The sequence below is a fragment of the Oncorhynchus keta genome, chromosome 37, assembly GCF_023373465.1.
Source record: "Oncorhynchus keta strain PuntledgeMale-10-30-2019 chromosome 37, Oket_V2, whole genome shotgun sequence".
NCBI classification, from domain to species: Eukaryota; Metazoa; Chordata; class Actinopteri; order Salmoniformes; family Salmonidae; genus Oncorhynchus; species Oncorhynchus keta.
In genome coordinates, this window is record NC_068457.1 from 18,004,218 (window position 1) to 18,030,876 (window position 26,659).

A 26,659-nucleotide genomic window follows, 5' to 3' on the forward strand; every position below is an offset into this window, starting at 1 on the left:
CACACACACACAGGAGAGATACATCAGTGTGTGTGTGTGAATGTTTGTGCGTGCATTGTGTTTGTATGTGTGTGTACTAACCGTTTAGACCAGCGGTAGCAGACTTCACTGTGACCACAGCAGTTCAAGCCTGGGATACGATGACCTCCGGAACGCTTGTGTATCATCCCCTCCCTGAAACATGTTTAAATGATGAATACACTAAATAAAACAAATCTATTTTCAGCTATTCCAATAACAATGGGCATGATGGCGCAGTCATAAAGACAGGATCTGTTCACTAATCTGTTGTTCCTCACAGTCCTTTAGGTCCCAGGTCATGGATGAAGGACATCTGGCTGACGTCTATAAACTCCATCTGAGGAGAGAGAGGAACCGTATTAATGGGTATTAGATAAAGAGAGAAGTAGTAGTCAGTCCAGTTCCGGTCGCCTATAGTCTAGTGTAGTTGAGTAGTACCATAGAGATTCTATTATATTACTAGACTGGCTATGTTATAAACCCTCAAAGTTCCAGAATGGGGCCAAAATGGCAGCCATCTTGTTCAGTCTAATTGCAATGAATGGCAGTACAGGCATAATCCTGGTTTTACTTATGCAGGAAAATGAAAGTAAGGCATGTGATGTATCAGAAATTGTGTAATGGAATTATAGTCAACCTAAAATATTGACATATCATTTTAAATACAGATTATGCAGGTTTTATACACATTTTCTGTATAAATAGTCTCTAAATATATGTAAACAGAACATACATGTCTCAGATTCTTGGAAAGCTGAGAGTGCCAATACATGATACAATATCAGAAGTCCTAGTACTGATTTCAGACAGTGTATGGCTGTGGATTGACTGTATTGTTTAAATAGAATTTTGGCATATTGGCAGTTAATTTAAAAAAAAATGTATCCTCTAAAAATTGTCTGGCTAGCTAACACAAATACAATTCAGATAAATTCTTCAAATTTGCTATTTTACACAATATCTTATCACAGCACTGGAAAACCATGGTTGACCAACTCCCTGACCATCATAAGAAGGTTCATGTCCATTCTAGTATTCTAATTCATAATTCTATGAGTAGTACTCACAGTGTGGTAGTATTTTCTGTACATGGCCATCCTTAGCAGCTTGTTCAGATAATCTTCCAGCTGTTTCTGTACAGGCAACATAATAAATGCAGTATTACTACAGTAGAGATGTACTATTAAGTACAATGTTTATATGAAGTATATACTGTATTCGTCTATAAAGTTAATACGACAAACACACTCAAACACACCTACCCTTCTGCTGTAGACCTGTTCGTCTTGTGCCAACTCATCGCCGCCACGGGGTAGCTCAGGAATATGTCTGGCTTCACTCTTCTTCATTGTCCTCCTCCTCGTTGTGTGGCTGAGAGAGAGCGAGAGCGAGAGAGAGCGAGAGAGAGAAGAGAGAGAGCGAGAGAGAGAGAGAGAGAGAGAGAGAGAGCGAGAGAGAGAGAGAGCGAGAGCGAGCGAGTGAGAGGGAGAGAGGGAGAGAGAGCGAGAGGGAGAGAGAGCGAGAGAGAGAACGAGAGAGAGAAGAGAGAGCGAGAGAGAGAGAGGGAGAGAGAGAAGAGAGAGAGAAGAGAGAGAGAGAGAGGGAGAGAGAGAGCGAGAGAAGAGAGAGTGAGAGAGAGAAAAGAGAGAGCGTGAGAGAGAGAGCGTGAGAGAGAGAGGGAGAGAGAGAAGAGAGAGCGAGAGAGAAGGAGAGAGAGAGGGAGAGAGAGAGAGCGAGAGCGAGAGCGAGAGCGAGAGCGAGAGAGAGAGAGAGAGAGAGAGAGAGGGAGAGAGAGCGAGAGAGTGCGAGAGAGAGCGAGAGAGAGCGAGAGAGAGAGAGAGGGGAGAGAGAGAGAGAGAGAGAGACAGACAGGGAGAGAGAGAGAGGTAGAGTGGTAAAGCAGAAGAAGGTAGGGTCACTCACTGCTATTGGGGAGAAATAAAATGTACATATTTCTTTTTATTTTTTTATTTCACCTTTATTTAACCAGGTAGGCAAGTTGAGAACAAGTTCTCATTTGCAATTGCGACCTGGCCAAGATAAAGCAAAGCAGTTCGACACATACAACGACACAGAGTTACACATGGAGTAAAACAAACATACAGTCAATAATACAGTAGAAACAAGTCTATATACGATGTGAGCAAATGAGGTGAGATAAGGGAGGTAAAGGCAAAAAAAGGCCATGGTGGCGAAGTAAATACAATATAGCAAGTAAAACACTGGAATGGTAGATTTGCAGTGGAAGAATGTGCAAAGTAGAAATAAAAATAATGGGGTGCAAAGGAGCAAAATAAATAAATAAAATAAAATAAATACAGTAGGGAAAGAGGTTGTTGTTTGGGTTAAATTATAGATGGGCTATGTACAGGTGGAGTAATCTGTGAGCTGCTCTGACAGCTGGTGCTTAAAGCTAGTGAGGGAGATGTGTGTTTCCAGTGTTTCCAGTTTCAGAGATTTCTGTAGTTCGTTCCAGTCATTGGCAGCAGAGAACTGGAAGGAGAGGCGGCCAAAGGAAGAATTGGTTTTGGGGGTGACCAGAGAGATATACCTGCTGGAGCGTGTGCTACAGGTGGGTGATGCTATGGTGACCAGCGAGCTGAGATAAGGGGGGACTTTACCTAGCAGGGTCTTGTAGATGACATGGAGCCAGTGGGTTTGGCGACGAGTATGAAGCGAGGGCCAGCCAACGAGAGCGTACAGCTCGCAATGGTGGGTAGTATATGGGGCTTTGGTGACAAAATGGATGGCACTGTGATAGACTGCATCCAATTTGTTGAGTAGGGTATTGGAGGCTATTTTGTAAATGACATCGCCGAAGTCGAGGATTAGTAGGATGGTCAGTTTTACAAGGGTATGTTTGGCAGCATGAGTGAAGGATGCTTTGTTGCGAAATAGGAAGCCAATTCTAGATTTAATTTTGGATTGGAGATGTTGGATGTCGGTCTGGAACGAGAGTTTACAGTCTAACTAGACACCTAGGTATTTGTAGTTGTCCACGTATTCTAAGTCAGAGCCGTCCAGAGTAGTGATGTTGGACAGGCGGGCAGGTCCAGGCAGCGATCGGTTGAAGAGCTTGCATTTGGCCTCCCCCTATGGTGCAGTGGTTAAGGGCGCTGTACTGCAGCGCCAGCTGTGCCATCAGAGTCCCTGGGTTCGCGCCCAGGCTCTGTCGTAACCGGCCGCGACCGGGAGGTCCGTGGGGCGACGCACAATTGGCCTAGCGTCGTCCGGGTTAGGGAGGGCTTGGTCGGTAGGGATGTCCTTGTCTCATCGCGCACCAGCAACTCCTGTGGCGGGCCGGGCGCAGTGTGCGCTAACCAAGGTTGCCAGGTGCACGGTGTTTCCTCCGACACATTGGTGTGGCTGGCTTCCGGGTTGGATGCGCGCTGTGTTAAGAAGCAGTACGGCTGGTTGGGTTGTGTATCGGAGGACGCATAGCTTTCAACCTTCGTCTCTCCCGAGCCCGTAGGGGAGTTGTAGCGATGAGACAAGATAGTAGCTACTAACAATTGGAAACCACGAAATGACCACGAGAAAAAAGGGGTAAAATTTAAAAATGTAAAAAGAAGCGCTTGCATTTAGTTTTACTTGTATTTAAGAGCAATTGGAGGCCACGGAAGGAGAGTTGTAATGGCATTGAAGCTTGCTATATCTACTGTACCATGAAAAATACATTTCTATGATCGGAATTCGTAGTATATCATTTAGTATTTGATCACTTTACAATTTGATATGTGTGTGTGTGTCTGTGTGTGTACCTGCGGGAGGGTAGCGGTACCCTCATGAACATCTTGTATCGGACCAGTTCTCTGTGGAGGTCCATGAAGTGTTTCTCCTTTCTCTTGACCACCCAGCTGAACTCTCCATGTCTCAGCTCAATCTTAAACACTGCAGGCTGACTCTACACAGACAGAGATCAAGTGTGAATGTGTGTGTGTGTGTGTGTGTGTGTGTGTGTGTGTGTGTGTGTGTGTGTGTGTGTGTGTGTGTGTGTGTGTGTGTGTGTGTGTGTGTGTGTGTGTGTGTGTGTGTGTGTGTGTGTGTGTGTGTGTGTGTGTGTGTGTGTGTGTGTGTGTGTGTGTGTGTGTGTGTGTGTGTGTGTGTGTGTGTGTGTGAGCGTGCATGTGTGTGTGGATACCTTGTTGACACTCCTCTGTGCCGTGATGTTGAACCTGTCCTGGGCTGTGTTGAACCTCTCCACCTCCAGTATCTTAGCAGTGATGGGGACAGTAGGGAGATAGACCCTGGCTTCAGACTCCTTAAAACCCACGGTGTGATACACAGCACTGAACCCTATACGACTGTCCCCTGGAGAGGTAGAGAAAAAGCCAATAGGGTACATCTCTCATCATATCATTAATATAAAGAGCTCTCACACACACGTACACACATACACACACCTATGGTGGTAGGGTCATTGTCAGTCTCCTCTCCATCTCCCATGTCCAACTCTCTGGTGTCCAAACTCTCAACTACCTCCGACATCTTCCTGCTGATGCCGAGGCCGTCTGTGATGTCACTGGGTTCCACAGCGATGTCAGAGGTCATCAGGTTAAGGCTGCTGGTGGTGGGGGGGTCTTTACCCAACATGCCTAGCTCTCAACCCTCAGAACAGGGCACACCTGGATGAGGAGAGGAGGAGAAGAGAGGAGAACTTGAACCGTTGAATAGAGTCATAACATTGTTGGCTTCATAGAGAAGTTGTTTCTGTCCAAGAGTAAGAGTATGTTGCTCTGCATGTATTATCACTTTCTACTGCAGTGCAGATCATCCCTGCAGCAGTGTGTGTGTGTGTGTGTGTGTGTGTGTGTGTGTGTGTGTGTGTGTGTGTGTGTGTGTGTGTGTGTGTGTGTGTGTGTGTGTGTGTGTGTGTGTGTGTGTGTGTGTGTGTGTGTGTGTGTGTGTGTGTGTGTGTGTGTGTGTGTGTGTGTGTGTGTGTGTGTGTGTGTGTGTGTGTGTGTGTGTGTGTGTGTGTGTGTGTGTGTGTGTGTGTGTGTGTGTGTGTGTGTGTGTGTGTGTGTGTGTGTGTGTGTGTGTGTGTGTGTGTGTGTGTGTGTGTGTGTGTGTGTGTGTGTGTGTGTGTGTGTGTGTGTGTGTGTGTGTGTGTGTGTGTGTGTGTGTGTGTGTGTGTGTGTGTGTGTGTGTGTGTGTGTGTGTGTGTGTGTGTGTGTGTGTGTGTGTGTGTGTGTGTGTGTGTGTGTGTGTGTGTGTGTGTGTGTGTGTGTGTGTGTGTGTGTGTGTGTGGACTTGAATTTGAGGAAATCCAAGACTCCCACACACACACCCCAGAATAGAACCAATAGTTGTCCACTAACAGTAGAGGGCCATTTGTTAAAGATTCTGATACCTCATTGGCTGACGCTGGCCCTGCAGAGAGCTACAGGAAGTCAATGGAAGCTGTCTTCCAAAATAGCAGAGTACAGAACAGTGTGTGTGTGTGTGAACCAGTACTATCATGAATGTCTTACTGGAAACTATAATGCCAGTCATTAGAGCTCTGCTTGTACCCTACCAAACACATCACATTAAAGACAGAACCCGAGTGTGTGTGTCCTTAGTGCCAGACAGACAGACAGACAGACAGACAGACAGACAGACAGACAGACAGACAGACAGGCGGGGCTCCATGGCAACAAGAGTGATGTGATGTCATCTCTGGTCAGAAGTCTAGAAAGTTCTCTGAGGCAAGTCAAGGCAGGCGTGCACACACACTCACATTTGACTGTAAAACTCTGTTGGCTTACGACAGTGTCTGGCTCTTAGTGTGTGGTAGCATGTTGAGTCTTGTTTTTTGTGTTCGAATTTTAGTTCTCTCTCTTTCCGTTACTCTCTCTCTGTGACACACACACGGACACAAACACACACACAACGCTTTACGTCTCGCACGAGGCCTCCGTCATGCCCCAGTGGAACGGAATGGTCAAACCTCAGGCAGTACTGGGATGACTGGGATCAGAGAAAGAGAGGGGGGGGGTGATAGAGAGAGAGATGGTAGAGAGGGGGAGAGAGAGAGAGAAGGAGAGAGAGGGATGACAGATGGAGTGTTGCTTTTATCTCGCTTCTCTGTTCTGATGGAACATTGTCTACTTCCTGTTTCCTGTCCAAGGATGTCATGATGATGGGTTTTGGCAAAAAGGAGAAAACTATAAATACCAGCTACTGTATGTTGCCAATCATTCTCCTTCCTTATTTTTCTATTCGTTTTTGATTAATTGTTTCCCACATCCACATCCAACAGTTTTCTCAGGGACCGGATACTAACATGTCTTGGGATCTGAATGGAAAACACTAGGTTATCATCAGGACAGTTAAAATTCTATTGACCTACGGTATCTACACTCGCACAAAGACACACACACACATGCACACACCATAAAGATAAGTGAGAAGAGATTTGTGGACACAACATGGCATTTACAGTCAATGTGGTGCCAACCTCCGCCTAGCACAGATGACAGAGAGAGAGAGAGCAACAGAGTGAGAGAGTGGTCTGTGACACCTCTGTCTCTGCCTACACTAAAGCTGTTTATTATCTAATCATTTCAACACTAGAGAAAGAGAGAGAGAGTGAAAGAGAGGGAGAGAGAGAGAGAGAGAGGGAGAGAGAGAGAAAAAGAAAAAGAAAGAAAGAGGGAGGGAGGGAGGGAGGGAGGGAGGGAGGGAGGGAGGGAGGGAGGGAGGGAGGGAGGGAGGGAGGGAGGGAGGGAGGGAGGGAGGGAGGGAGGGAGAGAAGAGAGGGAAAGAGAGAGAAAGAGGGAGGGAGAGAGAAAGAGAGAGAGGGAGAGAGGGAGGGAGAGAGAAAGAGAGGGAGGAAAAGAGAAAGAGAGGGAGGGAGAGAGAAAGAGAGGGAGAGAGAGAGGGGGAGAGAGAGAAGTAGAGGGAGGGAGAGAGAGAGAAGGAGAGGGAGAGAGAGAGACAGAGAGAGAAAGAGAGGGGGGAGAGAGAGAGCAAGAGAGAGAGAGGGAGAGACAGAGAGAGAAAGAGAGGTGGGGGAGAGAGAGAGAGCAAGAGAGAGAGAGAGGGAGAGGCATTATCACCAGAGAGTCCTGCTGGCTGTAACACAAGGCTTCATTGTACTTCTTTGAAGGAACACATCTTTCCAACGCAATCACACACACGCACACACTGTATTCTACTGTCCAGCAGGTGGTTTGAGTTTACATGTTGGCTTGATCTCTCTGAGCTGAAACCACCTTTGCATGTGGGTGCATGCGTGTGGGGACCTGAAATTGCCACAAGTCCCCACAAGGATAGTAAAACAAGGACAATTCTCCCTCGTGGGGACATTTCCCACGTCCCCATGAGGACAATAACTATGTGAATCTTAGGGGTTACAATTAGGGATAGGGTTAGAGTTAGGGGTTAGGAGTTAAGGAAAATAGGATTTTGAATGCAAAAATACATTTGATTCCCACAAGGGTGTGTGTGTGTGTGTGTGTGTGTGTGTGTGTGTGTGTGTGTGTGTGTGTGTGTGTGTGTGTGTGTGTGTGTGTGTGTGTGTGTGTGTGTGTGTGTGTGTGTGTGTGTGTGTGTGTGTGAATGAGAGCATGCACCTTTTCATAATTTTGTTGATGTCACGTCCTGACCTTAGTTCCTTTTTTGTCTCTATTTTGGTTTGGTCAGGGCATGAGTTGGGGTGGGCATTCTATGTTTTTCATTGTTTTGTTCTGTGTGTTGTATTTCTATGTGTTTGGCCTGGTATGCTTCCAAATCAGAGAGAGCTGTCAATCGTTGTCTCTGATTGAGAACCATACTTAGGTAGCCTGTTCCCACCTGTGTTTGTGGGTAGTTGTTTCCTGTTTTTTTTCCCTTACAGGACTGTTTCGTGTCGTTCACGCTCTTTGTTTTTTTTTGGTCATTCAGTGTTCAGTTTATTTAATTACATTTTCTATGAACACTTACCACGCTGCGTGTTGTCCGATGATTCCTATTCCTCATCATCAGACGAAGAGGAGAGCCGTTACAGTTGACAGTGACTGTTACAGTTTTCCTATTTGGATGAATGACTGATCAAATATAATGACTGATCAAATATAATGACATCAAACATTTATTTACCCAGGCAAGAACACATTCTTATTTACAATGACAGCCTAGGAACAGTGGGTTAAGTGCATTGTTCATGGGCAGGATAACACATTTTTACCTTGTCAGCTCAGGGATTCTATCTAGCAACCTTTCGGTTACTGGCCCAACGCTCTAATCACTAATCACTAATCACAAATATAGTGACTGATCAAATATAATGACTGATTAAATATAGTGATTGATCAAACATAATGACTGATCAAACATAATGACTGATTAAATATAGTGATTGATCAAACATAATGACTGATTAAATATAGTGATTGATCAAACATAATGACTGATCAAACATAATGACTGATCAAATATAGTGATTGATCAAACATAATGACTGATCAAACATAATGACTGATCAAACATAATGACTGATCAAATAGTGATTGATCAAACAGAATGACAAGACAGAGAGCTAGTCAGTACAGTCAGACTAGACCTCGTCATCCAGCCAGAGGCTTCTAACTGCCCCACCATAGTTAATATGTATTCAGAAACAGGATGTGTAGAGCAGAGAGAGGGAGACAAGAGGTCATGAAACTCAGCTATGATTGTTTTGTTAGGAGAGGAGCCCAGCAGAACTGTGTAATGTCTTATATCACCGACAACAACAAAGAGACTTGGTGTAGTCTTTGAAACGTTGAATCTGTTCTACAAATGTGGCAAGTAACAACGTTACCAATAAAGACGGCACATGTACTGGTGAGGAGAAAATAAGAGGGAGGAAAGGCGAGAAGGAGAGGGAGAGTGAGAGAGCAGTAGGGCGAGGAGAAGGGGATATGAACGAGGGAGTGAGTTGAAGGAAATGGAGACGGAGGAAAAGGAGAGAGGGAGAGGGAGAGTGAGAGAGCAGTAGGGTGAGGAGAAGGGGATATAAACGAGGGAGTGAGTTGAAGGAAATGGAGAGGGAGGAAAAGGAGAGAGGGAGAGAACAGTAACTGTTCAGCTAGCGAGGGACAGTCAGTCAGACATTTAAAAAGCAGCAACAAGCTTTCACAACATGGTGGTAGAGAGAGAGCCAAGATACACACACACACACACTACTTCTCCATTGGAACAATATAAAACAGAGTGACAGAGAGAGAGAGCGAGAGAGAGGAAGAAAGAAAAACTTTACTGACCTACTCTTGTACACTTGCTGTCCTCATTTTGATTTGTCCCACTTCTAGACTACTGAGTAGACTAAACACACATACTACAAACACACACACATTCACACTCTACACACCCTATACACACTCAGTGTACCGTTCCTCTTGTATAACAGAGTGTATGTGAACGAATGTACTGTGGAAACAACTCCTCTAAGAAAATTCCTCAAGAGAGGAGGGGCTACCGAAATCTAAACCAGTCAGCTGCGTTGAAACAGTCATACCCTCCCCCTGGGTTCTCTCATTGGTGGAATCTGCATCACTAAGGAATTATCATGGTCCACACACACTAACACAGCCGTGACGAGGGCACAAAAACACCTCTTTCCCCTCAGAAGGTAGAAAAGTTTTGGCATGGGCCCTCAGATCTTCAAAAAATGTATACAGCTGCACCATTGAGAACATCTTGACTGGCTGCATCACCACTTGTTTTGATATGGCAACTGCTTGGCATCCGACCGCAAGGTTTGAGAAAATCTTATAGGAAGAATGGGGGTAATTATAATAATCCAGATGTACCAAGTAGATACAGACATACTCAAGATAACACAAAGCTGTAATCACGATGGCGCTGACAGAGATGGTCGCCTCGCTTCAGGTCCTTAGAAAACTATACTCCCAATACTTCCAAATTCTATCAGCATATCAAATGTGCGACACGAGCTGGCAGAATTCTGGATCATTGCTACTGGAACTTACGCGATGCATACAAAGCCCTCCTGCTCCCTGCCGTCGGGCAAATCTGACCATGAATCAATTTTGTTGCTCTCCGCCTATCAGGAAACGCCCGTGCTCAGGTCAATACAACGCTAGTCTGACCAATCGGATTCCACGCTTCAATCACGTGGACTAGGATATGTTCCCGGATAGCCGCAGACAACAACATTGGTGTACAGTATACGTTGACTCGGTGAGCGAGTTTATTAGCGAGTGCATCGGAGATGTCGTACCCACTGTGACTATTAAAACCTTCCCTAACCAGAAACCGTGGATTAATGGCAGCATTCACACAAAACTGAAAGCGCGAACCACCGCTTTTAATCATGGCAAGGCGACTGGAAACATGACCGGACACAAACAGTGTAGCTATTCCTTCCGCAAGGCAATCAAACAAGCAAAGCGTCAGAATAGAGACAAAGTAGAGTCGCAATTCAACGGCTCAAACACGAGACGTATGTGGCAGGGTCTACAGTCAATCACGGATTACAAAAAGAAAACCAGCCCCGTCGCAGACATCTACGTCTTGCTCCCAGACAAATTAAACTACTTTGCTCGCTTTGAGGATAATACAGTGCCACTGACACGGCCTGCTACCAAAGCTTGTAGGCTCTCCTTCTCCGTGGCCAACGTGAGTAAAACATTTAAACGTGTTAACCCTCGCAAGGCTGCCGGCCCAGACGGCATCCCTAGCTGCATCCTCAGAGCATGAGCAAACCAGCTGAATGGTGTGTTTACGGACATATTCAACCAATCCCTATCCCAGTCTGCTATCCCCACATGCTTCAGAATGGCCACCATTGTTCCTGTTCCCAAGAAAGCTAAGGGAACTGAACTAACTGAACACAACCCAAGGGCACCCCCAAGGGCACCCCCCTTGTGCTGTGGCGGAGATCTTTGTGGGCTATAAGCCTTGTCTCAGGATGGTAAGTTGGTGGTTGAAGATATCCCTCTCGTGGTGTGGGGGCTGTGCTTTGGCAAAGTGGGTGGGGTTATATCCTTCCTGTTTGGCCCTGTCCGGGGGTGTCCTCGGATGGGGCCACAGTGTCTCCTGACCCCTCCTGTCTCAGCCTCCAGTATTTATGTTGCAGTAGTTTGTGCCGAGGGGCTAGGTACAGTTTGTTATATCTGGAGTACTTCTCCTGTCCTATTCGGTGTCCTGTGTGAATTTAAGTGTGCTCTCTCTAATTCTCTCTTTCTCTCTTTCTTTCTCTCTCTCGGAGGACCTGAGCCCTAGGACCATGCCTCAGGACTACCTGACATGATGACTCCTTGCTGTCCCCAGTCCACCTGGCCGTGCTGCTGCTCCAGTTTCAACTGTTCTGCCTTATTATTATTGGACCATGCTGGTAATTTATGAACATTTGATCTTGGCCATGTTCTGTTATAATCTCCACCCGGCACAGCCAGAAGAGGACTGGCCACCCCACATAGCCTGGTTCCGCTCTAGGTTTCTTCTTAGGTTTTGGCCTTTCTAGGGAGTTTTTCCTAGCCACCGTGCTTCGACACCTGCATTGCTTGCTGTTTGGGGTTTTAGGCTGGGTTTCTGTACAGCACTTTGAGATATCAGCTGATGTATGAAGGGCTATATAAATACATTTGATTTGATTTTGATTTGATTTAAATGACTATCGCCCCATCACTTCTGTCATCATGAAGTGCTTTGAGAGACTAGTCAAGGATCATATCACCTCCACTTTACCTGATACCCTAGACCCACTCCAATTTACTTACTGCCCCAATAGGTCCACTGACGATGCAATCGCCATCACACTGCACATTGCCCTATCCCATCTGGACAAGAGGAATAACTGTGTAAGAATTCTGTTCATTGACTACAGCTCAGCATTTAACACCATAGTACCCTCCAAACTCGTCATTAAACTAAAGACCCTGGTTCTCGACCTCGCCCTGTGCAACTGGGTCCTGGACTTTCTGACGGGACGACCACCAGGTGGTGCAGGAAGGAAACAAGATCTCCACCCTGCTGATCCTCAACACTGGGGCCCCACAAGGGTGCGTTCTCAGCCCTCTCCTGTACTCCCTGTTCACCCATGACTGAGTGGCCATGCACACTTCCAACTCAATCATCAAGTTTGCAGACGACACTACAGTGGTAGGCCTGATTACCAACAACGACGAGACGGCCTACAGGGAGGAAGTGAGGGCCCTCGGAGTGTGGTGTCAGGAAAATAACCTCACACTCAACGTCAACAAAACAAAGGAGATGATCATGGACTACAGGAAACAGCAGAGGGAGCACCCCCCCCATCCACATCGATGGGACATTAGTGGAGAAGGTGGAAAGTTTTAAGTTCCTCGGCGTACACATCACGGACAAAATGAAATTGTCCACCCACACAGACCGAGTGGTAAAGAAGGTACAACAGCGCCTCTTCCACCTCAGGAGGCTGAAGAAATTTGTCTTGTCATCTAAAACACTCACAAACGTTTACAGATGCACAATCGAGAGCATCCTGTCGGGTTGTATCACCGCCTGATATGGCAATTGCACTGCCCTCAACCGCAAGGCTCTCCAGAGGGTAGTGCATTCTGCACAACACATCGCCGGGGGCAAACTACCTGCCCTCCAGGACACCTACAGCATCCGATGTCACAGGAAGGCCAAAAAATCAAGGACAAGAACCACCGAGCCACTGCCTGTTCACCCCGCTACCATCCATAAGTATACACACTCCTGAGTCAATATTTTGTAGAAGCACCTTTGGTGGCAATTAAAAATCGAATCAAATTGTATTGGTCACGTACACATGGTTAGAAGATGTTAATGCGAGTGTAGCGAAATGCTTGTGCTTCTAGTTCCGACTATGCAGTAATATCTAACAGCAATCTAACAAATTCACAACAACAACCTTATACACACAAATACACACAAATTTAAAGGGATGAGTAGAATATGTACAAATGGATGAGTGATGGTGTGTGGCATAGGCAAGATGCAGTAGATGGTATAGAATACAGTATATACATATGAAATGTGTAATGTGGGATATGTAAACATTATTAAAGTGGTGTTAGTTAAAGTGACTTGTGATACCTTTATTAAGTCAATTTATTTAAGTGGCCAGAGATTTTAGTCTGTATGTTGGCAGCAGCCTCTCTGGGATGGCTGTTTAACAGTCTGATGGCCTTGAGATAGAAGCTGTTTTAAAGTCTCTCGGTCCCAGCTTTGATGCACCTGTACTGACCTCGCCTTCTGGAAATTATATATTTCTGTAAAAAAAGGTCCAGAACGGCAGGCAGTCTAAGGGTCAGAGCAGGCAGGGGTCAATAATCCAGTGTGGTGTGGCAAGGTACAGAACGGCAGGCAGGCTCGGGGTCAGAGCAGGTAGAATGGTCAAAACTGGGAAAAACTAGAAAACAGGAACTAGAACAGACAGGAGCAAGGAGGAAAACTCACGTAGGTTTCAAAACGAACTGGCAACAGACAAACAGAGAACACGGGTATAAATACACTGGGGATAATGGGGAAGATTGGAGAGGGGGTGGATCCAATAACAAAGACAGGTGAAACAGGGTGTGACAGGGTGAGAAAATAAAACGATTTAATCCATTTTGATTTCAGGCTGTAACATAACAACATTTGGAATAAGTTAAGGGGTATGAATACTTCCTTGTCTCCACCCCCTTCCAGGTGCCCATTTTCCCCATTATCCCCTGTGCATCCCCTGTTTGTCTGTTGCCAGTTCGTCTTGTCTCGTCAAGCCTACCAGCATGTTTTTCCCCATACTCCTGTTCTCTCTAGTCCCTGTTTTCTTGTCCTTCCGGTTCCGACCTATTCTTCCTGTCCTGACCCCGAGCCTGCCTGCCGTCCTGTACCTATCTGACTCTGACCTGGTTTACAAACTTCTGCCTGTCCTGACCTTGAGCCTGCCTGCCACCCTGTACCTATCAGACCTGGTTACGAACCTCTGCCTGTCCTCGACCTGCCCTTTTCCTGCCTCCTGTGGTTTTAATAAACTACTCTGTATATTGAACCTTCCGTCTCCTGTCTCTGCATCTGGGTCATATCCTGATTCGTGTTAGTACGAACTGGCCATGACTGACCCAGGAGACTCGGACCAGTTCCGCAGTGCCGTCTCCTCCCAAGGAGCCATCATTGATAGACACGAGGAGTTACTTCAAGGTTTTATGGAAGGATTCCAGACCTTGGCAGAACGCCATGACCATGCCTTGAATACATGACTGGAGCAATTGTGCAGATTGTCTGTTATGCAACCAGCCACAATGGTAACCTCCCCGTCCCTCAGTAACCCTGCTGTCAGCAGCGCGTCTCTACAGGCCACCCCGGCTTCCCATTCGACACGCTCCTTCATGCTCATCAAGTCGACTCAGGTACCTGTGGTATTGGGGTTTTCATGGCTCCAGCGACACAATCCCCTTATCAACTGGACTGCTGGTGCTATCATGGGCAGGAGCCCGTTCTACCATGCTCATTTTTTTATTTTTTATTTTACCTTTATTTAACCAGGCAAGTCAGTTAAGAACATATTCTTATTTTCAATGACGGCCTGGGAACAGTGGGTTAACTGCCTGTTCAGGGGCAGAACGACAGATTTGTACCTTGTCAGCTCGGGGGTTTGAACTCACAACCTTCCGGTTAATAGTCCAACGCTCTAACCACTAGGCTACGCTGCCGCCCCTGAAGTTGGTGCAGCCTGCCCCAGGACTTCTTCCTGTGGGCTCGGAAGAAGCCTCGGACCTCTCCGCTGTTCCCGCGGAGTACCAGGAACTCCGGGAGGTTTTCAGCAAGGTTTTCAGCTCTGTTGGGTCCGGAGACCAAGGCTGTGGAAACGTACATCAATGACTTCCTAGCTGCAATGTGTACCCGTCCTTCTGCCTCCCCCTCTGTGGAGAAGAGGGACAAAACCCGGTGCCCGTGAGTCGACTGCCGGGGCCTTAATGACATCACGGTTAAGAACTGCGGAACGCCTAAAATCTGGTGAGGATACGGGAAGGTGACGGAGTGGAAGACAGCCTTTAACACAGCTAGCGGATACTACGAATACCTGGTGACCCCGTTCGGTCTGACCAACGCTCCTGCGGTGTTCCAAGCCCTGGTTAACAACGTTCTCCACAACATGTTGAACCGGTTCGTGTTCGTCTACCTTGACGACATCCTTGTCTTTTCCCGCTCAGCTCAAGAACACGTTCTCCACTTCTAACAAGTCCCCCAGCATCTCCTGGAGAACCAGCTTTTTGTTAAAGCAGAAAAATACAAATTCCATCGCTCCACCTTCTCCTTCCTAGGATACATCATCACTGCTGGTAATATGCAGATGGATCCCGGGATGGTGAGAGCGGTGGTGGATTGGCCTCAACCCACTTCCAGAGTGCAGCTGCAACGCTTCCTGGGATTTGCCCATTTCTATCGCCATTTTATACTGGGTTACAGCACCCTGGCTTCCCCCCTTTCAGCACTCACCTCTCCCATGGTCCTGTTCACATGGTCCTCAGCAGCTGACCGGGCGTTCCTGGACCTAAAACACTGCTTCACCACAGCTCCCATATTAATCCATCCGGACTGGTCCCATCAGTTCGTGGTGGAGGTCAACGCTTTGGACATGGGAGTGGGGGCTGTCCTGTCCCAACATTCTGCCCTGGACCTAAAGCTGCATCCCTGCACCTTCTTTTCCCATTGTCTTAATGCCACAGAGAGGACTTATGATGTGAAAAATCGAGAACTGCTGTGGTGAAGATGGCATTGGAGGAGTGGAGGCACTGGTTAGAGGGGGCGGAACATCCATTCATTCATGGAGGGATCACAAGAACATGGAATATCTCTGCACCGTCAATCGTCTCAATTCCAGGCAAGTTCGATTGGCCCTGCTTTTCACTCTGTTCAACTTTACCATCTCCTATTGCCCGGGGTCCAAGAATGTTAAGCTGGATGCGCTTTCACACCGCTATAGCCCCGCTGCTACACCCTCAGACCCCGAGACCATCCTTCCTACCTCGTGTCTAGCGGCTGCTCTCATCTGGGGAATAGAGAACCAGGCCCATGAGGGTGGCTTGGCTAACCGGAAGTTTGTCCCAGATGCTGCCCTCTCTCCGGTCCTGGAATGGGCTCATTCCTCCAAGCTTGCCTGCCACCCTGGCTCCCTTCAGACCCTGGCCTTTGTGTGACAACGCTTTTGGTGGCCTACCGTGGTTCCTGACGTCTCCGAGTTCGTCGCCGCCTGCACTGTCTGTGCTCAGAATAAAACGTCATGGCATGTTCTGGCTGGCCTCCTTCAACTTCCTGCCACTCACCGTCCTTGGTCACATTGATCCCTGGACTTTGTCACTGGTCTCCCTCCATCTGATGGCAACACCACTATTCTCACGGTGGTGGACAGGTTTTCAAAGCTGCCCATTTTATTCCCCTCCCCAAGCTATCCTCAGCCAAGGAGACGGCCCAGCTCATGGTGCAACACGTCTTCCGGATCCATGGACTTCTGGTGGACATGCTCTCCAACTGTGGTCCTCGTTCTCGTCCTGGAAGGCGTCCTTCACACTCATTGGGTTGTCGGCCAGCCTGTCCTCTGAGTTTCTCCCCCAGTCTAAAGGCCATTTGGAGTGAGCAAATCAGGACGTGGAGACAACTCTTCGTTGCCTCGTCTCTGCCAACCCCACTACCTGGAGCCAGCAACTCGTGTGGGTGGAATACGCCTGCAACACCCTTCCCTCTTCAGCCACTGGTCTCTCACCTTTCGAGTGTTTGATGGGTTATCAGCCCCCGCTCTTCCCTGAGCAAGAAGAAGAGGTCAGCATTACCTCGGCCCAGATGTTCGTCTGCCGCTGTCGCTGTACCTGGAAGAGAGCCCGGTCTGCTCTTCTCAAGACCACCTCCGGGTATCAACGACAGGCGGACTGCCACCGGACCCCGGCTCCCTGTTATCGGCTCGGCAAGAGGGTATGGCTATCCACTCGGGATCTGCCCCTGCGGGTGGAGTCCCCGTTTTATCGGCCCTTTTCACATCTCTAAGATTCTTAGCCCCTCTGCTGTTCGTCCCCCCTACGACTGATCTTGTCCTGCCATTTGTCTCTCTCTTGTTGTTTTAATAAACTACTCTGTGTATTGAACCTTCTGTCTCCTGTGTCTGCATCTGGGTCATATCCTGAGTTGTGTTAGTAAGGGACATACATAACAGTCAAAAAGGGACGGTGGCTAGATATTTCCAGAGTGGCTCCTGCACACACACAGAAACACACACCTATCCTATCCACCCTACAAGTGAATATGTCCCTCCACCTGAGGTTGAATCTGCACATTGGTCTCCTCACTATATACACAGATTGTATTGCGAGTGCATGTGTCGTGTGTATGTGTGTGTATCCATGTGTGTGTGTGTGTGTGTGTGTGTGTGTGTGTGTGTGTGTGTGTGTGTGTGTGTGTGTGTGTGTGTGTGTTTATGACTGAGACTTTGACCTGAACGCTACACCACACCCTGTGAGAATGAGGCTAGAGTTAGACACACATTACACTTTACATTTTCACATTTGAGTAATTTCGCAGACGCTCTTATCCGGAGCGACATACAATCAATGCATTCAGCTAAATTAGTAAAGTAGTAAAACCACATATCACAATCATTGCTAGTCTTTGTTGGTTAATGTAGCTACTAGAGACAGAAAATTAGAAAAATAATAGAAAGAAGTGAGACACACACATCCACATCCACACACACATCCACACATACAGACTGAGTACCTGTTGCAGTGAAAAGTTGATAGGTCACTGACTTGCTGTGATCAGACCTCTGGACTTCTGTCATCTGAGGTGTCTTCTCTCTCTCTCAAATGTCCTGTATAAGTAAACAGCACAGAGCAAAGGGCAGAGAAATAATCTACCCAATAACCTCCATCATAGATCATAATCTGGCCATACTGTTGGCCACGCACAGAAACACACACGCACACAAACACGAACACACACGAACATACACACACACACTGGCTTTGCTTTAACCATTAGGTGGCGTGCTAGATCTAAGCTAGGGCTACCAGTAGGACCCCCTCCCTCTCTCTCTGCTGCCCTCCTTCACACTCTCTCCCCCTCTGTTTTTCAGTTGTGACAGTTGTTTCTGCTCCATTCAATTATGAGAAAAACTAGAGCATGTGCATGTGTGTGAGGTGTGAATGTGCCATATTTAAAAACGTTGTTTTTTCTCTTTAGAGATTTCTCATCAAATCACAGAGGAGGACATCGATCTATTGATCTTACATGGAGGCTCCAGAGAGAGAGAGAGAGAGAGAGAGAGAGAGAGAGAGAGAGAGAGAGAGAGAGAGAGAGAGAGAGAGAGAAATGTGGACTGCATTTCTGAAAGCATAATATTCAATGTCACTGACTCATAGAGGATGTTGATGTTGTTTGGATATTTTTGTTGTTTACCCATTTCTCTTGGATGAGTGGTTGGAGGAGCTTTCCAGAGTCACATCACAAAACCCTGACTGTGACTCACCTTCAGTCTAGGTTACCGTGTTTTCATCTGACGCATAAGAGCGCATGAAGGGGACAGAGCAAGAGAGGGACACTTTTTGGAGGATGTTGATTTAGAAGGTCGTCTTTTCTCGCTCATCATTTATCGATTTTAAAAATGTATCTATGTAATTTAGACCAATATATAGCCCTAACAATACCATAGGAAAATGAATATCAGATCCTATTCATGTTTGTTTAATATTTTTGTACAATGCGCTCAACGGATGGTCGAGTATTATTTTCTTTCTTCAGACATTAATTTTTGCTTGTGATATATTTAATAACATTCAAAGGCTATACTTTATTTCTTACAAGTAAAATACTTTTGTAAATGGAAGACAAGATGGGAAGGTGTGTTTTATTGCTTCAGTGTAAGACTGTTCTAAAATAGAGGCGGACGAGGAGCTTAAAACCATAAGATCCTTTACGCATCACACACACGCACTCAATAGGAATAGAAGACATGCGGAGACAAGAGCAGCGCGCCAGCCGCCCCAAGGAGAACCTCCAGCCGCGTGAATGACCCGCTGGCAGCATGCGCTCCTGGCCGAACCGAACTGACTGTCTCTCTCCCGTTAACTGCAGCTGGGAGGAGAACTACTACTTTAACGGGAGCTACCGGGGTCCCGTGCCCCCCGAAAACCTCTTCCCCATCCCAGTTCTAATGGGAATCACCATCACCTGTACTCTCCTGTTCCTGGCGGGAGTGACCGGAAATGTAATGACTATACTGGTCGTTTCTAAGTACAGAGACATGAGAACAACCACTAACCTCTACTTATGTAGCATGGCTGTCTCAGACCTGTTGATATTCCTCTGTATGCCCCCTGATGTGTATCGGTTATGGAAGTACAGGCCATGGATATTTGGAGATACATTCTGTAAGCTGTTTCAGTTTGTTAGTGAGTGCTGCACGTATTCAACCATTTTGAATATAACCGCTCTGTCCGTGGAGCGGTACCTGGCCATCTGCTTCCCACTTCGCGCCAAACGCCTGGTCACCAAGCGACGCGTCCGTGCGCTCATCATCTTTCTCTGGCTCGTGTCGCTGTTGAGCGCGGGACCTGTCTTCGTTCTGGTGGGAGTGGAGCACGAGACTCGCCCAGCGGCGGGAAACTCTGTGACTGCTGGTGGGGCGGAAGGACAGACAGAGATAGACACTAGCGAGTGTAAACCCACCCAGTACGCGGTTGAGTCTGGGCTTCTAGCCGCCATGGCGTTGGTTAGCTCTGTGTTTTTCTTCCTGCCGGTCTTTTGTTTGACTGTGGTGTACAGTTTGATTGGACGAAGGTTGTGGAAGAGACGGAGAGAGAACAATATTGGAGCTAACGTAGCACACAGGGACAAGAGCAACAGACAGACCGTCAAGATGTTAGGTAGGGTGCAATGCATGTTGCTCATATTCAAAACCATGTTTTAACCACGGCATAATTGAGATGTTTATAATATTTTTAAAAAGGCCACAGAATTAGACGTTTAAAAAAGGGAAAATATTGGTTCCGATACGAATTAAATCAATCAAACATTGTAACAATACAAGGATAATGCAAATAATGTAGATAATAATAATAATAATAATATATGCCATTTAGCAGACGCTTTTATCCAAAGCGACTTATAACGTTAAGCTGTGTATAAGTTTATACAGTCAGCACAGTAACCTAATAACTAATTACCAAAGTAATTTAATTAGGCATAACTATAGTTTCCCCTCATACCCCTTTCTGCCATTTCTCTCTCTGAAAACTGATTACATTTACATTTAAGTCATTTAGCAGACGCTCTTATCCAGAGCGACTTACAAATTGGATTACTGATATTTGCATTTCATGTTTTATGGTTGGAATACATTTTATGCCTCCCCTCCTCCCTCAATTCCCCCTTCCCCCTCTCTATTATTATTAGCATAAAAGGAGAAATCCAATATTACAAACATTTATTATCTGTCCCCTCTCCTTCTCTCTCTCTCTCTCCAGCTGTAGTGGTCTTTGCCTTCGTCCTGTGCTGGCTGCCTTTCCACTTGCATCGTTACCTTATGTCCCATTCCTCCGAGGGCTCCTCTCCTCTCTGGTCTCTCTTCACCCAGTACTGCTCCCTTGTTTCCACTGTCCTCTTCTATCTCTCGGCTGCCATCAACCCTGTCCTCTATAACACCATGTCTAGGAAGTACCGGTCAGCTGCTGCCCAACTGTTTGGTCTACAGGAGACTCAACCACCCAGAGGGAGAACAGCAAGCACTGTCAAAGGAGAGAGTTCACCTGCCTGGACAGAGTCCACTGTTAGCCTGTGACTGTAGCCAATTTGGATGGTGAATGGGCGCTAGATATATACTTCTCTGATTTTGACATGTAGTTGTTGTGATCAAACTCTTCTTGTGTGTTTCTCATCAGTGACCACTGCTTTCCCTGGTTGATTAAACTCAAACAGGCACCATTATGGACCATCAAGGATTCATTGGTCTGTAATCCAAGAGAGCACCGGCTTACGCATAACGTCCATGAACGTTGATTATTGATTGAAATTTGGTCAGTCCGCCCTGCCCTTGCGTTTAACATATTAATTGAATTAGCCTCAAGGACTCTGAATAAGACTGTCGCTTTGATGTCACAACTCGCCCGGCAAAGACAGACAAAGGAGTTTGAGAAGATGTTTTATAAAATATTTATAAGGTGTTTCTGTCACCCAAAAAGAAGCACACCATTAGCAACAAAAACTATTAAGCGGCTCTTGAAACAGACACCTATGTATTTTCTACAAATCACACATGCAACACACATGCACACACACACAAACCAAAATAGTTATTACGCTTGCCTTAACTGATATGTGAACTGTATTCTGGATGACAAAGAAAAGCACTGTAGACCGTGATGCACTTCTCTGTACCCTGAGAGAGAGGGACTGAAGTACTGTGTGTGTGTTTGTTTATGTTGAGTGATTGGGTGTGTTGGGGTATGTGTATTTATGGTGAGTGACGTCGTGTGTTGGTGTGTGTGTGTTTATGGTGAGTGACTGTGTTGGTGTGTTTGGCAGTGTGTGTAGATATAGGTAACATTTTTTTTGCTATAATAGCATGTACAGTAGGCTAATTATACCGCCAGCCTTACTCTGTAAATAGCAGCTTAGTAACAGTTCAATCTGATTGGTATTAGTCTTGGCTTATCCTATAAGTACTTACAAAGCAGCCACTGCCTTGGACTCCAGAATTCTGACATGGCAACCAGGACTCAGAGCATTTCATGTTATTCTGTACATAAATCCGAGACACTCCATTTAGTATAATATGTTATGGTTCATATGGTATGTATTCATTTGTGGATGTCCATCATCCATTTCATATGATATGTTATGAATTAGAATTCGTATTATATGTTACAAATTTGCTAAACGTACAATATGTTATGAATCTGAAACACGAATCTGCAATATATACAATATGCTCCGAATTTGCATAACATATGATAAGTAACGATTTGTAGCTAGGTGGCTAATGTTAGCTTGGCTAGGGATTAAGGTTATAGTTACGTTTAGGAGTTAGGTTAAAAGGTTAGGGGAAGGGTTAGCTAAAAGGGTTAAGGTTAGGCTTATGAGAAGGGTTAGCTAAAATGCTAAGTAGTTGCATAGTACCTAAAAAGTAGTAAGTAGTTGAAAAGTTGCTAATGTGCTAAAGTTGTCCATCATGAGATTTGAACTTGCAACCTTTGGGTTACTAGACATCTGCATTATACATGTACTCATCATCCTACAGTGCATTTGGAAAGTATTCAGACCCCTTGACTTTTTCCACATTTTGTTACATTACAGCCTTATTCTAGAATTGATTAAATTGTTTGTTTTTTCATCATCAATCTACACACAATACCCGATAATGACAAAGCAAAAGCAGGTTTTTAGAAAGGTTTGCTCATTTATTACAAATAAAAAACTAAAATATCACATTTCCATAAGTATTCAGAACCTTTACTCAGTACTCAGTACCATTTGCTCAGTACGTCCTCCAGACGTGACTCTTGGCATTCAGGCCAAAGAGTTCAATCTTGGTTTCATCAGACCAGAGAATCTTTTTTCTCATGGTCTGAGAGTCCTTTAGGTGCCTTTTGGCAAACTCCAAGCGGGCTGTCATGTGCAATTTACTGAGGAGTGACTTTTTGGGGGGGGGGAAAAAGTCAAGGGAACTGAATATTTTCTGAATGCACTGTATTTCATTTTTATCTTGAGTAATCATCTGTTTTATGTAACCATACAAAACTTAACATATCATACTAATTTGAGTGTCCCAGATTTTCATTTACAATGTTAAGTCTAGTCTATGAGACCAGGCTGGGTATGGACTTAAAGACTACAAGTAAGGACTGCAGAACCAATCTGCAAATATGAACCACAAACATCGCCTGGAAAAAGACTTAAAATGTGGAAATGCTACTACAGACATGGCGCTTCAGCCAAAATTAATGTAACGCTTAACTATGTATCCATGTTTGTACCGCTATAATAATCTGTACTATGCCTTTACAAACTATAATGGAATAAAACACTTTATGTATTTTAATATTGATCCATATCATCAGGTTGCCAACTTGGTCTGAACTCATTCCGGGAGATAAAAATGATTCAACATTGTTTACGTGTCATTTTTTAAATTTCAGACATAAGTAGTTTAACACATGGGTAGCCTACAAACACACAGATTTCATCCTCACCTCTCCCCCATCTTCTCCTCCTCTCTTATTTCACCTTCTCTGCTTTCCTCTCGTCTCAGTGCCTTTAAGTCAGGCAGCCTCAAAGCCACCCATCCTCAAGGGTCGTCACTAGTTCTCACAGCCATAATTATGGCTACACCCCGCCTATTTCAACAATTTATCTTCTTAAAATAGAATTTTAAGCATAACTCTAACCTTTACCACACTGCTAACCTTATGTCTAACCCTAACCTTAATTTAAGACTGAAAAGTACAGTTTTGTGTTCATGAATTTTACGACAAGACAATTTTGACATTGTGGTTGTGGTAACAAGTGACAACCATCTTCAAGTTAGGTTCAAAGGACCCTTCTGTCGCATCTGAGGCTTTCTGAGTTGCCTGATCAAAAAGTCCTATAAGACAGAGTAAGGACAGGAGGAGAGAGGGAAAGAAAGAGGTCAGACAGAGAAACAAGGGATGGAAAGAGGAAGAAGGAAAGTGAGAAAGACATTGATGGTGGTACATAGAATATGAGGAGCGGAGAAATGAATGAATGAGGTAAGGATGAGTCGGAGAGAGAGGAACTTGGAAGTAAGAGAGCACTTGAGAAAAGCTTGATTCAGAAATTATAGATATAGAAAGAGTCAATGAGTTACTCTGCATCACTTGTGAGATGCAGTGTGTGTGTCTCAAGAGACAGGAGGAAGAATTTTATTTCTGTGATTTAATGCCTCCTGTTATCCAGTGAGATGCTATCGAGGCCACTTGGAAATAAATCACAAGCTATTACTGGACACAGGCGCGTGCACACACACACTCAAACAAACACACACTGAGAGACGGAGGGGAGCGAGAGGGAGAGACAGAGAGACAGAACGTGAGAGGAAGGCTGAGAGAGAAGAGAAAGACAGAGTGAGAGAGGATCGATGGCAATGTTCCTGCACAAATCAGTGTGTCGAAGAAGAGGCTGCATGTGCTTTTGTGCATCTCTCCTCTCCGCTGCGCTCTTCTCCAGACACACACAGTTCAGTCAGGGATATAGTGGCCATTAAATAGGAGATTCTCCATAAAACTGAATGTGAAGGTTGCATATTTTCACAGCGTCGGCTGGATTATAGATGTGATTCATGTCTAGCTGTACCTCAAATGATACCTTATTCCCTACAGTACCTTCGGAAAGTATTCAGACCCCTTGACTTTTTCCCAAATTTTGTTAGGTTACAGCCTTATCCTAAAATTGATTTAATTGTTATTTTCCCCTCTTCAATCTACACACAATACCCCATAATGACAAAGCAAAAAATGTTTTTTAGAAATGTTAGCTAATTTATTAAATAAATAACTGAAATATCACATTTACATAACTATTCAGACCCTTTACTCAGTACTTTGTTTAAGCATCTTTGGCAGCGATTACAGCCTTGAGTCTTCTTGGGTATGACGCTACAAGCTTGGCACACCTGTATTTGGTTTCTCCCATTCTTCTCTGCAGATCCTCTCAAGCTCTGTCATGTCGGATGGGGAGCGTCGCTGCACAGCTATTTTCAGGTCTCTCCAGAGATGGTTCAAGTCCGGGCTCTGGCTGTGCCACTCAAGGACATTCAGAGTCTTGTCCCGAAGCCACTTGCGTTGTCTTTGCTGTGTGCTTAAGGTCGTTTTCCTGTTGGTAGGTGAAACTTCGCCCCAGTCTGAGGTCCTGAGCGCTCTGTAGCAGGTTTTCATCAAGGATGTTTCTGTACTTTGCTCTGTTCATCTTTGCCTCGATCCTGACTAGTCTCCCAATCTCTGCCACTGAAAAACATCCCCACAGCATGATGCTGCCACCAAATCAAATGTATGTATATAGCCCTTTGTACATCAGCTGATATCTCAAAGTGCTGTACAGAAACCCAGCCTAAAACCCCAAACAGCAAGCAATGCAGGTGTTGAAGCACGTTGGCGAGGAAAAACTTCCTAGAAAGGCCAAAACCTAGGAAGAAACCTAGAGAGGTACCAGGCTATGAGGGGTGGCCAGTTCTCTTCTGGCTGTGCTGGGTGGAGATTATAACAGAACATGGCCAAGATGTTCAAATGTTCATAAATGACCAGCATGGTCAAATAATAGGTCTGGTACAGGTAGCACGGTGAACAGGTCAGGATTCCATAGCCGCAGGCAGAACAGTTGAAACTGGAGCAGCAGCACGGCCAGGTGGACTGGGGACAGCAAGGAGTCATCATGCCAGGTAGTCCTGAGGCATGGTCCTAGGGCTCAGGTCCTCAGAGAGAGAGAGAAAGAGAGAATTAGAGAGAGCATACTTAAATTCACACAGGACACCGGATAAGACAGGAGATGTTCTCCAAATATAACAAACTGACCCTAGCCCCCCGACACAAACTACTGCAGAATAAATACTGGAGGCTGAGACAGGAGGGGTCAGGAGACACTGTGGCCCCATCCGATGACACCCCCGGACAGGGCCAAACAGGAAGGATATAACCCCACCCACTTTGCCAAAGCACAGTCCCCACACCACTAGAGGGATATCTTCAACCACCAACTTACCAAAGATCTCTGCCACGGTACAACCCAAGGGGGGGCGCCAACCCAGACAGGAAGATCACATCAGTGACTCAACCCACTCAAGTGACGGTATGAAAGAGCCCCAGTAAGCCAGTGACTCAGCCCCTGTAATAGGGTTAGAGGCAGAGAATCCCAGTGGAAAGAGGGGAACCGGCCAGGCAGAGACAGCAAGGGCGGTTCGTTGCTCCAGAGCCTTTCCATTTACCTTCACACTCCTGGGCCAGACTACACTCAATCATATGACCCACTGAAGAGATGAGTCTTCAGTAAAGACTTAAAGGTTGAGACCGAGTTTGCGTCTCTCACATGGGTAGGCAGACCATTCCATAAAAATGGAGCTCTATAGGAGAAAGCCCTGCCTCCAGCTGTTTGCTTAGAAATTCTAGGGACAATTAGGAGGCCTGCGTCTTGTGACCGTAGCGTACGTGTAGGTATGTACAGCAGGACCAAATCAGAGAGATAGGTAGGAGCAAGCCCATGTAATGCTTTGTAGGTTAGCAGGAAAAACTTGAAATCAGCCCTTGCCTTGACAGGAAGCCAGTGTAGGGAGGCTAGCACTGGAGTAATATGATCCAATTGTTTGGTTCTATTCAGGATTCTAGCAGGCGTATTTAGCACTAACTGAAGTTTTTTTAGTGCTTTATCCAGGTAGTCGGAAAGTAGAGCATTGCAGTAGTCTAACCTAGAAGTAATCAAAGCATGGATTAATTTTTCTGCATCATTTTTGGATAGAAAGTTTCTGATTTTTGCAATGTTATGTAGATGGAAAAAAGCTGTCCTTAAAACAGTCTTGATATGTTCGTCAAAAGAGAGATCAGGGTCCAGAGTAACGCCGAGGTCCTTCACAGTTTTATTTGAGACGACTGTTACAACCATTAAGATTAATTGTCAGATTCAACAGAAGATCTGGACCTAGAACAAGCATCTCTGTTTTGTCTGAGTTTAAAAGTAGAATGTTTGC

General features: G+C 45.7%; 2 protein-coding genes across 7 annotated transcripts in view; one reads left to right on the plus strand and one right to left on the minus strand.

The window, feature by feature from the left end:
• Window positions 1-17,775, minus strand: part of LOC118380336 (phospholipase D1-like) — a 40,271-nt gene extending 22,496 nt beyond the window's left edge. For 2 of the 5 annotated variants that reach the window (XR_008095604.1, XM_052499390.1), the window contains exons 1-9: window positions 9,228-9,396; window positions 7,927-8,014; window positions 4,425-4,646; window positions 4,163-4,332; window positions 3,783-3,925; window positions 1,284-1,392; window positions 1,089-1,154; window positions 300-358; window positions 82-174 (exon numbers count right to left, since the gene is read on the minus strand). Coding sequence is in view for 4 of the 5 variants with exons in the window: in XM_052499390.1 (XP_052355350.1) it covers window positions 82-174; window positions 300-358; window positions 1,089-1,154; window positions 1,284-1,392; window positions 3,783-3,925; window positions 4,163-4,332; window positions 4,425-4,614 (830 nt within the window). In the remaining variant the exon portion in view is untranslated. Of the gene's footprint in view, window positions 1-81; window positions 175-299; window positions 359-1,088; window positions 1,155-1,283; window positions 1,393-3,782; window positions 3,926-4,162; window positions 4,333-4,424; window positions 4,647-5,740; window positions 5,971-7,926; window positions 8,015-9,227; window positions 9,397-17,688 lie in introns of those variants that run through there. The other 3 variants (XM_052499391.1, XM_052499392.1, XM_052499393.1) reach the window with 3 other exon arrangements.
• Window positions 17,776-18,964: 1,189 nt separating this feature from the next.
• LOC118380335 (growth hormone secretagogue receptor type 1-like) lies at window positions 18,965-23,079 on the plus strand. 2 transcript variants are annotated; one of them, XM_035767323.2, is made up of 2 exons: window positions 18,965-19,835; window positions 20,436-23,079. In XM_035767323.2, exons 1-2 carry the CDS (start codon window positions 18,995-18,997, stop codon window positions 20,747-20,749), a joined length of 1,155 nt encoding a protein of 384 aa, XP_035623216.1. In that variant the 5' UTR covers window positions 18,965-18,994; the 3' UTR covers window positions 20,750-23,079. The 2 variants fall into 2 exon arrangements, with proteins under 2 accessions (XP_035623216.1, XP_035623217.1); XM_035767324.2 differs by having other exon boundaries at window positions 20,623-23,079.
• Window positions 23,080-26,659: the final 3,580 nt, after the last annotated feature.

What these genes read in the sequence shown, in the direction of transcription:
- LOC118380335 (XM_035767323.2), top strand. Translation starts at nt 18,995, where the DNA reads ATGCGCTCCTGGCCGAACCGAACTGACTGTCTCTCTCCCGTTAACTGC. An exon ending in ACAGACCGTCAAGATGTTAG is followed by an intron (nt 19,836 to 20,435) that starts GTAGGGTGCAAT and finishes CTCTCTCTCCAG; the next exon opens with CTGTAGTGGTCTTTGCCTTC.